The sequence below is a fragment of the Cebus imitator genome, unplaced genomic scaffold (genome assembly GCF_001604975.1).
Source record: "Cebus imitator isolate Cc_AM_T3 unplaced genomic scaffold, Cebus_imitator-1.0 Scaffold607, whole genome shotgun sequence".
Taxonomy (NCBI): Eukaryota; Metazoa; Chordata; class Mammalia; order Primates; family Cebidae; genus Cebus; species Cebus imitator.
Genome location: NW_016107922.1, coordinates 441,606 through 454,105, shown reverse-complemented (window position 1 = coordinate 454,105; position 12,500 = coordinate 441,606). Strand labels below are relative to the sequence as shown.

The 12,500-nt window shown below is 49.7% G+C and overlaps 2 protein-coding genes across 8 annotated transcripts in view; one reads left to right on the top strand and one right to left on the bottom strand.

Annotated features, from left to right (window-relative positions):
• Positions 1-30, top strand: part of BCL2L13 (BCL2 like 13) — a 50,419-nt gene extending 50,389 nt beyond the window's left edge. For all 7 annotated transcript variants that reach the window (XM_037734334.1, XM_017516855.2, XM_017516857.1 and 4 more), the window contains one exon: positions 1-30. This exon is cut by the window's left edge and continues 2,424 nt beyond it. The gene's annotated coding sequence lies outside the window, so the exon portion shown is untranslated.
• Positions 31-5,203: 5,173 nt separating this feature from the next.
• Positions 5,204-12,500, bottom strand: part of BID (BH3 interacting domain death agonist) — a 33,931-nt gene continuing 26,634 nt past the window's right edge. Inside the window, exons 4-6 of the mRNA XM_037734338.1 lie at positions 10,324-10,463; positions 8,996-9,208; positions 5,204-6,607 (exon numbers count right to left, since the gene is read on the bottom strand). Of these exons, the coding sequence (XP_037590266.1) occupies positions 6,596-6,607; positions 8,996-9,208; positions 10,324-10,463 (365 nt within the window). The 3' untranslated portion in view covers positions 5,204-6,595. The remainder of the gene's footprint in view (positions 6,608-8,995; positions 9,209-10,323; positions 10,464-12,500) is intronic.

Genomic DNA, 12,500 nt, shown 5'->3' with positions numbered 1-12,500 from the left:
TCCCTAAAGCCATACTGTTTAAAGGTTGGTGAAAACAAGGTCTGGGAGCATGTTTGTGTGTGTGTCCAGCTTTCTCGTGTAGCATGTCCTTACGTTTTGTGTTGCAGTGTCCCATTTAGGAAGTCCTGTTTTAAGGGTTTTTGTGTACTTGGATGAAGTAATCAGAGGTGCGTTGGGGAAATGGGATTAGTGAGGCAAAGGTTTTTTTCTTCATGAACTCTGATAGTTGCATTGGATTCTTTTGTATTCTAATTGCTATATTTGTGTTTGCATAGGGGAAGAGGAGAGAGAACTGGTGAGTTATCTTGATTTTTAAAAAATGATAAAAGCCTTTACTCCCCGTGTTAACGCTGACCAACTCTGGATCCTCACACCTACTGACGGAGCGCATTCAAGCACTGACAGAAGCCAGGTTCACTTCTGAGCTGCTGAAAGGTGTGAGGCTTAGGGTGTTTGAGGCTGCGTTGCCCACAAAGGGAAAGAATAGGAAGAAGTGAGGTATGAAAGCGGCTGCTTGCTGCTTTAGTTTGTCCACCTGTTGAACGTTTACCCGCCATGACTTGGCCAGTTGTGTTTTGCTGGGTGATGGAACCAGACGGTGTTTTCCATTGGCTTTCTTTGGTGACTCTTGGTCAGCTCCTGAGTAACAGGATGCGGCAGCATCCCTGCGTTCCCTTCACTTCCTTGCCCTCTCCCTCCAGCAGTGGAGGGAACAGCCCTCATGGGAACTGCATCCTACTGCAGCTCCTGCTTTTTGCTTATTCACTTAAAAACTTTTTTTTTTTTTTTTTTTGAGATGGAGTCTTGCTCTGTTACGCAGGCTGGAGTGCAATGGCGTGATCTCAGCTCACTGCAACCTCCCCCTCCTGGGTTCAAGCGATTCTCCTGCCTCAGCCTCCCAAGTAGCTGAGATTACAGGTGCCCGGCACTGCATCCAGCTAAGTTTTGTATTTTTAGTAGAGATGGTGTTTCACCATGTTGGCCAGGCTGGTCTTAAACTCCTGACTTCTTGATCTACCCACCTCGGCCTCCCAAAGTGCTGGGATTACAGGCATGAGCTACTGCACCCAGCCTTAAAAACTGTTTCTTAAGTACTCTCTCCTTTTTTGGGGAGGAGCTGATGGTAGGAGGCCATTCCTTTCTGCCCCCGACTTACGCACTCTCTAAGGCAAAGGAAAGATTCAGAATAAATCCAACTTGTTTATAGAGTTGTTGTTAGTCCTTAGACCTCATCTCAACTGCCCTATTGAAGATAATGATTTATTGGGGAAAACAAAGAATGATAATTTATCCTCTTTATTAAGAAGTGATAATTCTGGGCCCACAGAAATCACTCAGTACCTACAGTGTGCCTTAAAGGGACTCTCATGATCACTCCCCTGTAAAGAATATTCTGGATCACGAAATGCAACTCTTGACCCTCTGGTTTGCCCATTTCCCACCTAGAGGCATCCTTGATACCCCTTCTACCTGCCTTTCTGTCCCAGGTATACCAGATGCAGCCACTGCCAACCTAGGCTTGTCCTGGGCGAGTGAGCTGTGAACCTGGAGACAGGGTGTTCTCACAGCCGGTGTTGATCTCCTCAGGCTTTGCGCTGATTCCCTCAGTGATATCAAAGTAATGCCTGCTCCTTGCCTTGCTCCTGAAAGGTATGGGATGCGGACATTTCAGTGTTTGATTTTTTTTTTTTTTTTTTTTTTTTTGAGACGGAGTTTCACTCATGTTACCCAGGCTGGAGTGCCATGGCGCGATCTCAGCTCACCACAACCTCCGCCTCCTGGGTTCAGGCAATTCTCCTGCCTCAGCCTCCCGAGTAGCTGGGATTACAGGCACGCGCCACTGTGTCCAGCTAATTTTTGTATTTTTAGTAGAGATGGGGTTTCACCATGTTGACCAGGATGTTCTCGATCTCTTGACCTCGTGATCCACCCGCCTCGGCCTCCCAAAGTGCTGGGATTACAGGCGTGAGCCACCGCGCCCGGCCTGAATTATTTTAAGAGATGTTTTATAAAAGTAAAAGGTTTTGTAGCTAAGAAGGTTTTTTTTTTCCCCTTTCTCTTAATTTCTTACATCTTTCCACACAAAGTTATCTTTCCAAGAATTTGAGGTGGTGATCACATCCTTCAAGACAGCCTTGTAGGCTGTGTGATTGCTAACAGACATGACTTAGAGCTTCTGCCCGAGTTCCCGCAGAAGCATCCTGTCATTTAACATCGCAGCGACACCCGATGCCAGCATAACGTTTCTTCTTTGGTGCACCAAGACCTTCCCTTAGTGATAACCTCTTGATTATGAGATTCATTTGAGTTTAGGGTGTATAATTTTTCCTAAAAAAAAATTCACGTCGATAGTTATAATTTTAGCAAATATTAGTTGAGCACTTACAACATGCCAGAGATGGTTCTAGTGCTGTCACATACCTTATTTCACCTTCACAGCTCTAACAGCTGTTTGTATTCCTTTTATTCCCATATTACAGAATGAGGAAGCTAATCGGAGTTCATTAGTTTTCCTCATGTCCTCAAGCATGAGAGGCGAGGCAGTGACTGGAATTTTTCTGAATTTGATTTATCATTTTCCTTTGCAGGAAATTTATCATTTCCTGCAAAGCAGTATTGGCAGGCTCTCTGCAAATGGTTGTGCTGGTTGTTTACCGCACAAGCACTGACGGGACAGATTCCAGCGTGCAGCCTGTGCTCCTCTTGCCACGCCATGGCCCTGGGAGAAGGGGTCTTTTCCTCATTTGTACAAAGGCACCATATAGGTTCACTTAAATATTAAGCATGCTCTACTACAGAATAAAAAGAGTGAGGGTTGTGTCCAGGACTGGTCTCAGCTTCCAATTCTGTGGCTGTTTTCCTGTGGACATTAATTGAGATGTTTTGTGGTTACAGAATTCAGTGATTGCCGATGAGCTTCCATTAGCATTCTTGATTATTTTTGCTTGTAAACAAGGTTAGGCAGTCTGTCCCAGGAATTCTCAGAGTGCTAAACGAGGCGGGTGAAGATGGCACCGTGATGCATTTCTCGCTCTTTCTCCCCTGCATATGCCATCATAAGGGTAGGGCTGTGGAGTGGAGTGGGGGAATACCTGGACGCATTGCTTGGCCTCTGGACGGACACTCAAGGAGGTTGGGGACTTAGGAGGGCTGACCAGGTATGGCCACAAGTATATCAGCTCCTGGAGGACTTTCTAGTGAAAGACTTCCCACCACATTCCACAGCACATCAAGGTAATTATAACTTTGGCTAGAGAACACCAATTCTATGGTACAGAACGGTGACATTCAGTCACTACCTTGTGGTTACCTCATATATAAAGAGAGCTCCGTGGGGAGTTGTAAAGTGCATGCCACTAAAATATTAACACGTTTGTTTTTGCAAGGCTGTTCGACTTCAGCCGGCATTGCTACGCGTTACCACCCCCAGGTCTTCCACATACCGATGTTCACACCACAGGAGCCCGCACCAGACGGCTGCCTCCCCCACGCTCAGAGTGGAATTATTCTCAGGGATATTTGCAAGGCCTTGCCGTCAGTCACAAAGTAGCAGCTGGATCCAAGTGAGTCTACCCTGCTCTCCCCTCTCGCGAGGGGAAATGTTATAGTGATATTACTCATTGTAGCGAGTGTTGTTTGCACCACTAGAAGAAACTGGTTAATGAATGCACTATTTAGAAGAAAAGTTTTGACATTTTAAGATTACTGGTTGTTGCCTTTCCCCAGGAAAAGGAGGTCAAAGTACAGTCTTCTCTTTTGCGGGGTTTGGAATAACTCCGTTTTCCTTATGCTTTCCAACAAGAGAACTGTATCATGTAGATGGGTCCTTGGCCAGCATCAAAGGAAAAGGTCCCAGACCTGTGTTTTTCGTATTACAATCTTCTTTATTTCTTCCTTCAGATTAAAAGTGCCTCCACTTCCTACATAACTCCTTCTTTAATTAAGGTCAGTTAACCATTGCTCTCGAGAATACCGGAACTGAGTGGTAGTTTTCGATAATTAACACGGGCATTTTAATGAAGCAGCATGTGTTGCCTTTTTCTGTGTGAGTGCCGTGAGCCCTCTGTGTGCAACTCTGCCTTGCTCATCCCTGTGGGTCATTCTGGCTCCTCTTCTCTCCCGTCATCGACCTTTTGGCCAGTCTACTCTTCATCAGGGGAAAGGAACACACTTCACATTTGTGTTATTCTTTCTGTCAGAAGCAGTGTGCCAGAGAGAACACACGGGATTTGAAGATGATCAGTGGACTCATCTTTCTATCCACATGTAACTTTATGCCCTCGACTTAGGCAGCATATTTCACATTATCGGTTGTGTTTGTTAGTCCGTACTTAACTGACTCCAGGTTCTGAAAACAAGATCGTAGCTTTCAAAGGACTCTCTGTATGCCAGTTCTCAGTCAGCACAACTAATAAAGTTGTTGGACAGTGAAACCAGGCTCTACTGCTGCGATCCTTTAAGGAAGCCTTGAGCATCTCAGCAGTTAACGCTGGGTCCTAAGAGGGAGGTCGGGAGTGACTGAACCTTGTGGTGGATGCACCACACATCCCACCTGGCTTCCAGGCCCACCAAGCATCTTTTCAAGGAGAAAGCTTTGCATGTTTCACAGGGAGTTTCCATCACTTAATTCAAATGTTTTCAAAACAGAGTGGAAGACACATTCTCTGAATTAAGTCTCCTTTCAGTCATATCCACAAGGATTGTTACACGGTGAAATTCACCAACTGCCAGGATGTGCCCGAGTTGTCATGGCTGGGAAGGTCTCAAGACTGGAACATTTGCGTTTGAGACAGTGGAATCTTTTTATAATGTTAGCTTTGGGAGAAGGGGTGACGATCTTGCTTTATAGCCAAGACGGTATCACCTCAGACTTGGTCTGGAAGAATTTACACCAAGACCTGTTATAAGCTGTAATAAAATGGCGGCCTACTGTATTAATTCAAGTGAAACAGAAGGTGAAGGCGCTGTGGAAGAGTCAGTGTGTGGGAGATGGTCCAGAGTCACTTGCTGCTTTAGTGCACTGTTCCACGAGTTCTGGGTGATGGGTGGACAGCCCCTTTGGGAAGAAGATGCCTCCCCTTGGTGAGAAGCTGATTGTGATGGCTGATGTGTGGATGGATGTATAGGTGCAGTGTGGTTCAGCCTGTTTCCATTGTGCTTGGAAAAGCTGTTTAAGAAGTCCACTCCAAAACATGGAAAGTCATAGTGTTAGAATTTATTTCCAAATGGTGGCCTTCACACTGCATAGCAGCACTTTTTAGTATTTGTAACCTTTTGCTCACTTCAAGAGCCAGCTCTAACATGGTATGTATTCCATGCTGAGCAATATGGAGAGTTTTTCTTTTCTGATGATTTTAAACTCTTAAGGAGCAGAAAAGTGGCTTTGGTAAGAAGTAGTTATGAGTCCGTCAGGGCCCTTACTCATACGCCTCCCCAGCAGCCTCATGTGTGGTCACAGGAGCTCTCCTGTTCACGGCACTGTGTGTGACACGGACCTAGCATTTACTGTCGTGCTTTTACACTGATTCCTGGGACACAGCTTACCATTGGAACAACAGACCAGTGTTGCACTGTTTCTAAAGCTAAGCTTTTCCTTATTTTGGTACTACCTAAGTGACTTGGTTTTGACCATCCCTAGGAGAGGAAACCACTTTGCTGAACTTTAAAAAGTCCAACTGCTCTTTCGTCTTTTGCTTAGGAACCTGGTCTCTCCAGATGCACTTCGGAGGCACGGAGAGCCCAGCATGTGGCTGGAAACTGGCAGTTTACAGCTGGGACCAGGCTGCTCCCAGGGCATTGCAGCAGCTTCTGGCACCCCTGGCTCAATGTCTTTAGCAAAGCCTTGACTTCATGGAGAGAGAAAGCGTGCAGTGCAGTTAGCTACCTGAGTTTGTAAACAGTGGCTGACATGGGCCCTTACATCACCTTCACGCCTTTTAGAACCACAGGTGGTTCTTTCTGACTCAAAAGAAGATAAAGTTGAAAAAAATCAAGCACCTAGGTATTGGGGGGCACTATCGCATTGTTTGAGTGCAGCACTTGCGTTCAGAACCTCTGTGCCGTTTGGTTTTTAAACAGGAAGACTGTTGGTTCCTTAGTAGTAAGAGTCCCTGTGTTGAGTGGAATTTTTCACTTGTAAGAGGTATGCCCCTTTCTTCTCCACTTTCCTCACAGGATATTGCCTGCCGTAAGACCATCCCCTACGGTGGAACTTTAATATTAAACGGTAATATTCTTTACAAAAAAAAAATTGTGTTTTGTTTCTACTGCCTTGAAACCTGTTTTTTCAAGTGGGAACCTGCACAGCTGAAATAAAGGCACCACGTGTAGTTACGAATGTGCAGATTCATGTGTGGTGACATGAAGGCCATTCAGATACGTGCAGATGGACATTTTCATTCAAGTATATTAATGTGGATATTTTTAAGTGGGTTATAAGCTTAGAACATTGTCTTTGAGAGAGAAATCACAGCCGCCATCCAGCCCGTCTTCTCTAGGGACGCTGCTGACAGGCCAGGGGCCCACCTGCACTGAGGCAGCCACCCAGCTGTAGCCACACCGAGCTGCAGCCAGTCATGCTTTCGGAACCGTCGATTCAGTCCGTCTCCTGGAGCAAGAAAGGAGAGAGCGAGAATCAGCGAGGCTAATTCACAAACCAGGCTCCAGAACTCTGAAGCAAAGCTGGGATTTATGAAAACACATTCTCCAGAGCCCTGAAGTCCTGTCCTTCTGTCCTACTTCTTGCTACATGGAGGCAACTGCCAGAAACAGGCTGTTGAGGCGGGGAGGTGGCTGTTCGCGTCTCCGAGGCACTGACGGTGTGGAAAGGCCCCTGCTGGGTCAGAGGAATCACGATCCTGTCTCAGCCGCCAGCCTCTGGTAAGCTGTCCATACAGACTGCTGCACACGTCCTGCCCACTCGTTCCCCCTTTACGTGGTTATTGGTAAAAGTTGCCCAGGAATCGCCTCGGGCTTACCTCCTTCTAACAAACAGTTCAGCTGGGTTTATATTCATTCTGTTTTTAAAATGCCTGTGTAACTGAAGACCACAGCATAGAAGGAATGATTTTTTTTTTTAAGACGGGGTTTCACCATGTTGGTCCGGCTGGTCTTGAACTCCCAACCTCAGGTGATCCGCCCGCCTTGGCCTCCAAAGTGCTTGGATTACAGGCATGAGCCACCATGTCCGGCTGGAATGATTTTTTCAGAGTTCTCAGTAGCAGATTAGATGCTATTTTACTTAAAAACCAAAGCTTGAACTAATGCTTCTGATGTCATAAAATCCCAAACATTCGCTAGTATTTTTAAATTTACAAATAGGACACTCCACTTCCATGTGGGTCTATGAAACCAGATTTTAAGGACTGTCTGGCCCTTCTTGGGCAGCATCGTGAACACTGTACGTTTGTTCGTTTTTAGAGACAGGGTCTTGCTTTGTTCAGGCTGGAGTGCAGTGGCACAATGATAGCTCACTACAGCCTTGAACTCCTGGGCTCAAGCAAAGAGAACCTTCTGCCTCAGCCTCCAGAGGAGCTGCTTCAACCTCCGTGATGGCGTGGACTATAGGCGCATGCCACTGTGCTCAGCTACATTTTTTTTTTTTGTGACAGAGTCTCCCAGGCTGGAGTGCAGTGGCATGATCTCAGCTCACCGCAACCTCTGCCACCTGGGTTCAAGCAATTCTCCCGCCTCAGCCTCCCGAGTAGCTGGGACTATGGGGACCTGCCACCACGCCTGGCTAATTTTTTTTTGTATTTTTAGTAGACACGGGGTTTCACTGTCTTGGCCAGGCTGGTCTTGAACTCATGATCCACCAGCCTCAGTCTACCGAAGTGCTGGGATCACAGGTGTGAGCAACTGTGCATGGCCCTAAACTAATTTTTTTTGAGACGGGATCTTGCTCTGTTGCCAGGCTGGAGTGCAGTGGTGCGATCTCAGCTCACTGCACCCTTCGCCTCCTGGGTTCAAGCAATTCTGCCTCAGCCTCCCGAGTAGCTGGGACTACTGCCACCACGCCCAGCTAATTTTTGTATTTTAGTAGAGATGGGGTTTCACCATGTTGGCCAGGATGGTCTCCATCTCTTGACCTCATGATCCACCCGCCTTGGCCTCCCAAAGTGCTGTGATTACAGGCATGACCCACTGCACCCAGCCAGCTAATTATTTTTAAAAGTTGTTTAGAGTCAGGGTCTTGCTGTGTTGCTCAGTTTTATCTCAAACTCCTGGCCTCAAGCACTCCTGCTGCCTCTGCTTTGCAAATCGCTGGGACTACAGGTGTGAGCCACCATGCCCAGCCTTTAGACTGTGACTTCTAATACCTGGTTGTGGGACAGATGTGCTCTGGAAAAGATTTAGACAGTTCCCACCCCCCCCTTTTTTTGAACCTCTTTGGTTCACATTACACTTTGCTTTTGAGTTAGAGTCTCACTTTGCTACCCAGGCTGGAGTGCAGTGGTGCGACCTCTACTACTGCAACCTCCACCTCCAGGATTCAGGCAATCCTCCTGCCTCAGCCTCCTCTGTAGCTGGGACTACAGGCATGCACCACCATGCCCAGCTAAGTTTTGTATTTTAGGAGACAGGCTTTCACCATGCTGGCGAGGCTGGTCTGGAACTCCTGACCTCAGGTGATCTGCCCGCCTTGGCCTCCCAGAGTGCTGGGATGACAGGGGCGAGCTGCCGCACCTGGCCACATTACACTATTTCCATGACCTGCTTGTGCTGTGAGGACTCCACCAGGAGCACAGTGTGAGCCTTTACCGTCCCTCTGAGTGGAGCATGTCTCCAACAGCAAGCTGGTAAAACTCAAAAGGACTCCGGGTGCTCCTCACCACCTTCACCCAGCCTTCTTGCTAACAGCCAAAGCAAACCTGAGCAGCAAAGCCTGTAACCCTTGTGCCGGCATCAGATGCAGGGGCCCCGCTGGGCTTCTCGACCATCCAGAGAAAAGGGCATGGGTGGCAGGCAGGGAAGGGCTGACTTCACGGGTACATACGTTTCTGGCTAAGCTCCTCACATAGGCACGTAGGTTCTGGTTAATGAAATTCACTGTTGTGCGGAAGACATCACGGAGCAAGGACGGCGTGTGATTGGCCACCTCCTTGGCCAGCAGCAGGGCTAGCACCAGCATGGTCTTCTCTTTGTCCATGTCCGTAGGGTGGGCCTGCAGTAGCTGCTCCAGGGCACTGGCCAGGTCCCTCCTCCGGTCCTGCATGGGGACACACACAACCTGGGTCACCAATACGCAAAGGAAACACAGTCCCCAGTCTGAAGCAGCACTTCAAAGGGAAGTATTTATTAAGTAGCCAAGGCTGCTGGGCGGAAAGAATGAGAAACGGTTGAGTTTTGAGGCAACGGAAAGGGAAGACTGCCATCTCTCCCTGCAAGGGCGTCACTGAGCAAATACATGTGCAGTGAGCCCCTGCGCTGTTAGACGGTGATGGAATTCAAGAAGCCTGGGTCGGCCCTGGCCCTAAGGCACTTCGAGTCCAGAGCTAGTGACCACCTGCGACACCTGAGGCCCATCTTATTGGTGCAGACCCAGCTGAATGGAGGGGAGGAGGCGGCGGCATGGGGGAGCGGACACAGACTATGAGGCTGGCAAGGACCCTCAGGCCCATCGGTACACACGCAGAATTACACAGGAGGGCGCCAGACACTCCTGCGTTCTAGGCAGCTGCTGGGGACAGCATGGGGATGGTGGCAGCCTTCTGGGAAGGCCTCAGGCTGGCCCTGCTGAACAGAAGCATAACTGGGTTTCTGGGAGGTGCGGCGCCTGCGTTTTTAGCTGGTAGAGGCAAAAAGGTAGAACTTTCTGTCCTCTCAGCTCCTACTGCTACAGGCCCGTATTCGGCAGTTCGAAGGATGTGGTCCTTCCCGCTAAATGTTTTGGGGACCCAGTGCTCCGGACCAATCTTTGTGTCCCCCTCAGTGCCAAGCAAATGGCAGAGCTCAGGAAGTTGTGTGGGTCCAAATAAGGAGGCAGCAGGGCCAGGGCTTACGGCTCTCACTGGCGCCCCATTAAACCCCTAAAACCGAAGATGGCGTCGTTACTTCTGCTAACCAAACATGCTTCATTCATCTTTCAAAGGCCTTTACCCCTAAACGCTACTCTAATTTAACATTCAGGTTTGCTCAATGTCAACCAGCTGAATTCTTCTGAAAGGCAATGAACCATGCCCTACGTCCAGTTACTTTTCAGAGTTCCAGACTTGACAGTCACGAGTTGAGTGGCCTCACGGGACAGGGGGCTGCCTGTGAGAGGCGGGGCACAGGCCCCTGGGCTCACGTGCCTGCCCACGCGGTCCTCAGGCCCTCACTCACCTCCTCTGACCGGCCGGCGTTCCTGAGCTGCAGGGCCAGGCGGTTCACCAGGCCCGGGGGGATGCTGCGGTCCAGGCTGTCCCCGACCTGGGCGAGCTGCCTGGCAATGTTCCGGATGACGTCTTCTTGACTTTCAGAATCTGCATGTTCAGGCAGGGGTGGCAGGGACGAAGCAGACTCAGACAATGGCCCTGATACCCTCCCCCATGCCACCCTGCCCCAGGAAAGGACACTTCTGCGGTTGGACAAGGCCAGTCCCACCCCCTCCAGTGTAGCGCCAGCCCCCACTGGGCATGTGCTCCACTCCAGCAAGCCGACTGCGGGAGGGCTGGGTACCAGCACTGAGCTGGGTTCTAGGCAGTACCCAAGCCTGGGGCCCCGGCTGAGGCCCAGGCTCCCGCACACGGGCACCATGTCCCCATGGGTAGGGCCAGTGAAGCTGGGGTGTCACAACCACACCCGAGGTACAAACCCAGCAGCGGTCTCATGGCTCACACCACACAACCCAGCAGGGTCGGCCTTGGCCTGGGCAGCCGTTAGGAAGGTGCCCTGCGGGCAGATGGCGTCCCAGACCCACCTCCGCGCTTCCCAGCCTGAGACCCCTCTTCCTCACAGTCCCATCTCAGGAAAACCCCAGTTGTCACTGGCACCAGAAGGCCCTGGAGAATCTCCCCTGCCTTTCTAACCGGAGCTCACACCCTCGGCCCTCCTCCCCGGCGCACAGCCTCCGTGCTGTCCCTGCCCGAGGGTCACTGTCACCCCTCCCACACTCTGCCATACTCCCTGCCTCCTCCATTTCTTCCTCAGCACTTGCTGTGTCTGCTGCCCCTGCCGGAGGGTAAGCTCCCTCCCTAACAGCTGTGGTTTTTTAATCTGTTTTGTCCCCTGACAAATACCCAGCACTTAAAGCAATGCAGGGCACTCAGTAGATGCTCAGTTAACAACTGCAGGAACCAGGTGGTAGCGCACGCCTGTGATCCCAGTGCTTTGGGAGGCTGAGGACAGGAAATTGCGTGAGGCCAGGAGGTAGAGGCTGCGGTGAGCCATGACTGCACCACTGCATTCCAGCCTAGATAACAGAGCAAAAACCCTGTCTCTACAAGAAACTAGTTTATTTTTTTGAGATAGAGTCTCGCTCTGTCTCCCAGGCTGGAGTGCAGTGGTGCGATCTCAGCTCACTGTAACCTCCACCTCCCAGGTTCAAGCAAATCTCAAGCCTCAGCCTCCTGAATAGCTGGGATTACAGGTGTGTGCCACCATACCCGGCTAATTTTTGTATTTTTTAGAAAAGGCAGTTTCACCATATTGGCCAGGCTAGTGTTGAACTCCTGACCTCAGGTGATCTGCCCACCTCAGCCTCCCACAGTGCCGGGATTACACCCAGCACTGGGGTATCACCATGCTCAGGCTCTACAAAAAACTTCTGGGAGCCAGGTATACTGCACATACGTGTAGTCCAGCTACACCTCAGGAGGCTGAGGTGGGAGGACTCCCTGAAGCCAAGAGTTGAAGGCTGCAGTGCGCTGTGATCACACCACTGCACTCCAGTCTGAGCTACACAGCAAGACCCCATTTCTTAAAAAATTTTTGATTGCATGAATGTGAATGGGCCCCATGCCTAGCTCGTAGGAAGTGTTCAAAAGATGCCAGCTATTGTATTTTATCCCGTTAAATCTATTTTCTCTGTGCTTACAACTTCCCTCTGGCTTTTTTGGTGTTAGGGATGCTGCTCCCGCCCTCAGTCAACTGTCAAATCTCACCTTACGTTGCAAACACAACTGTTTCGCCTGCCCCTGCCACTAACCCCACCCTGGTGGGAGTCCCCTTAGCGCTCATCTGACGATGACAGCCCCACTCCCTGCCATCCAATCCACTCCGCCACCTCCACAATGCGGACCTCAGAGCTGGGCAGGGTGGGGGAAGCGCGGTGCAAGGAGCAGGCACGTCCTTGGACGCTGTGTTCTGGGGTCTCACGGCCTCCCTGGAGTCTGTCATGAAGCATGCAGTATGGCGACCATACCACTTGTCTTCCAAACCTCTCAAATGCTCACCTCTGCGTAACTGACAAGTCACGACCCAGCCTTCAAATACGTCTGACTTAACTTCCATGCTTCCTTTCCAGTGGCAAACTCAACTATTCATTGTAGCTTCTTTTTTTGCTTTTTTTTTTTTTTTTT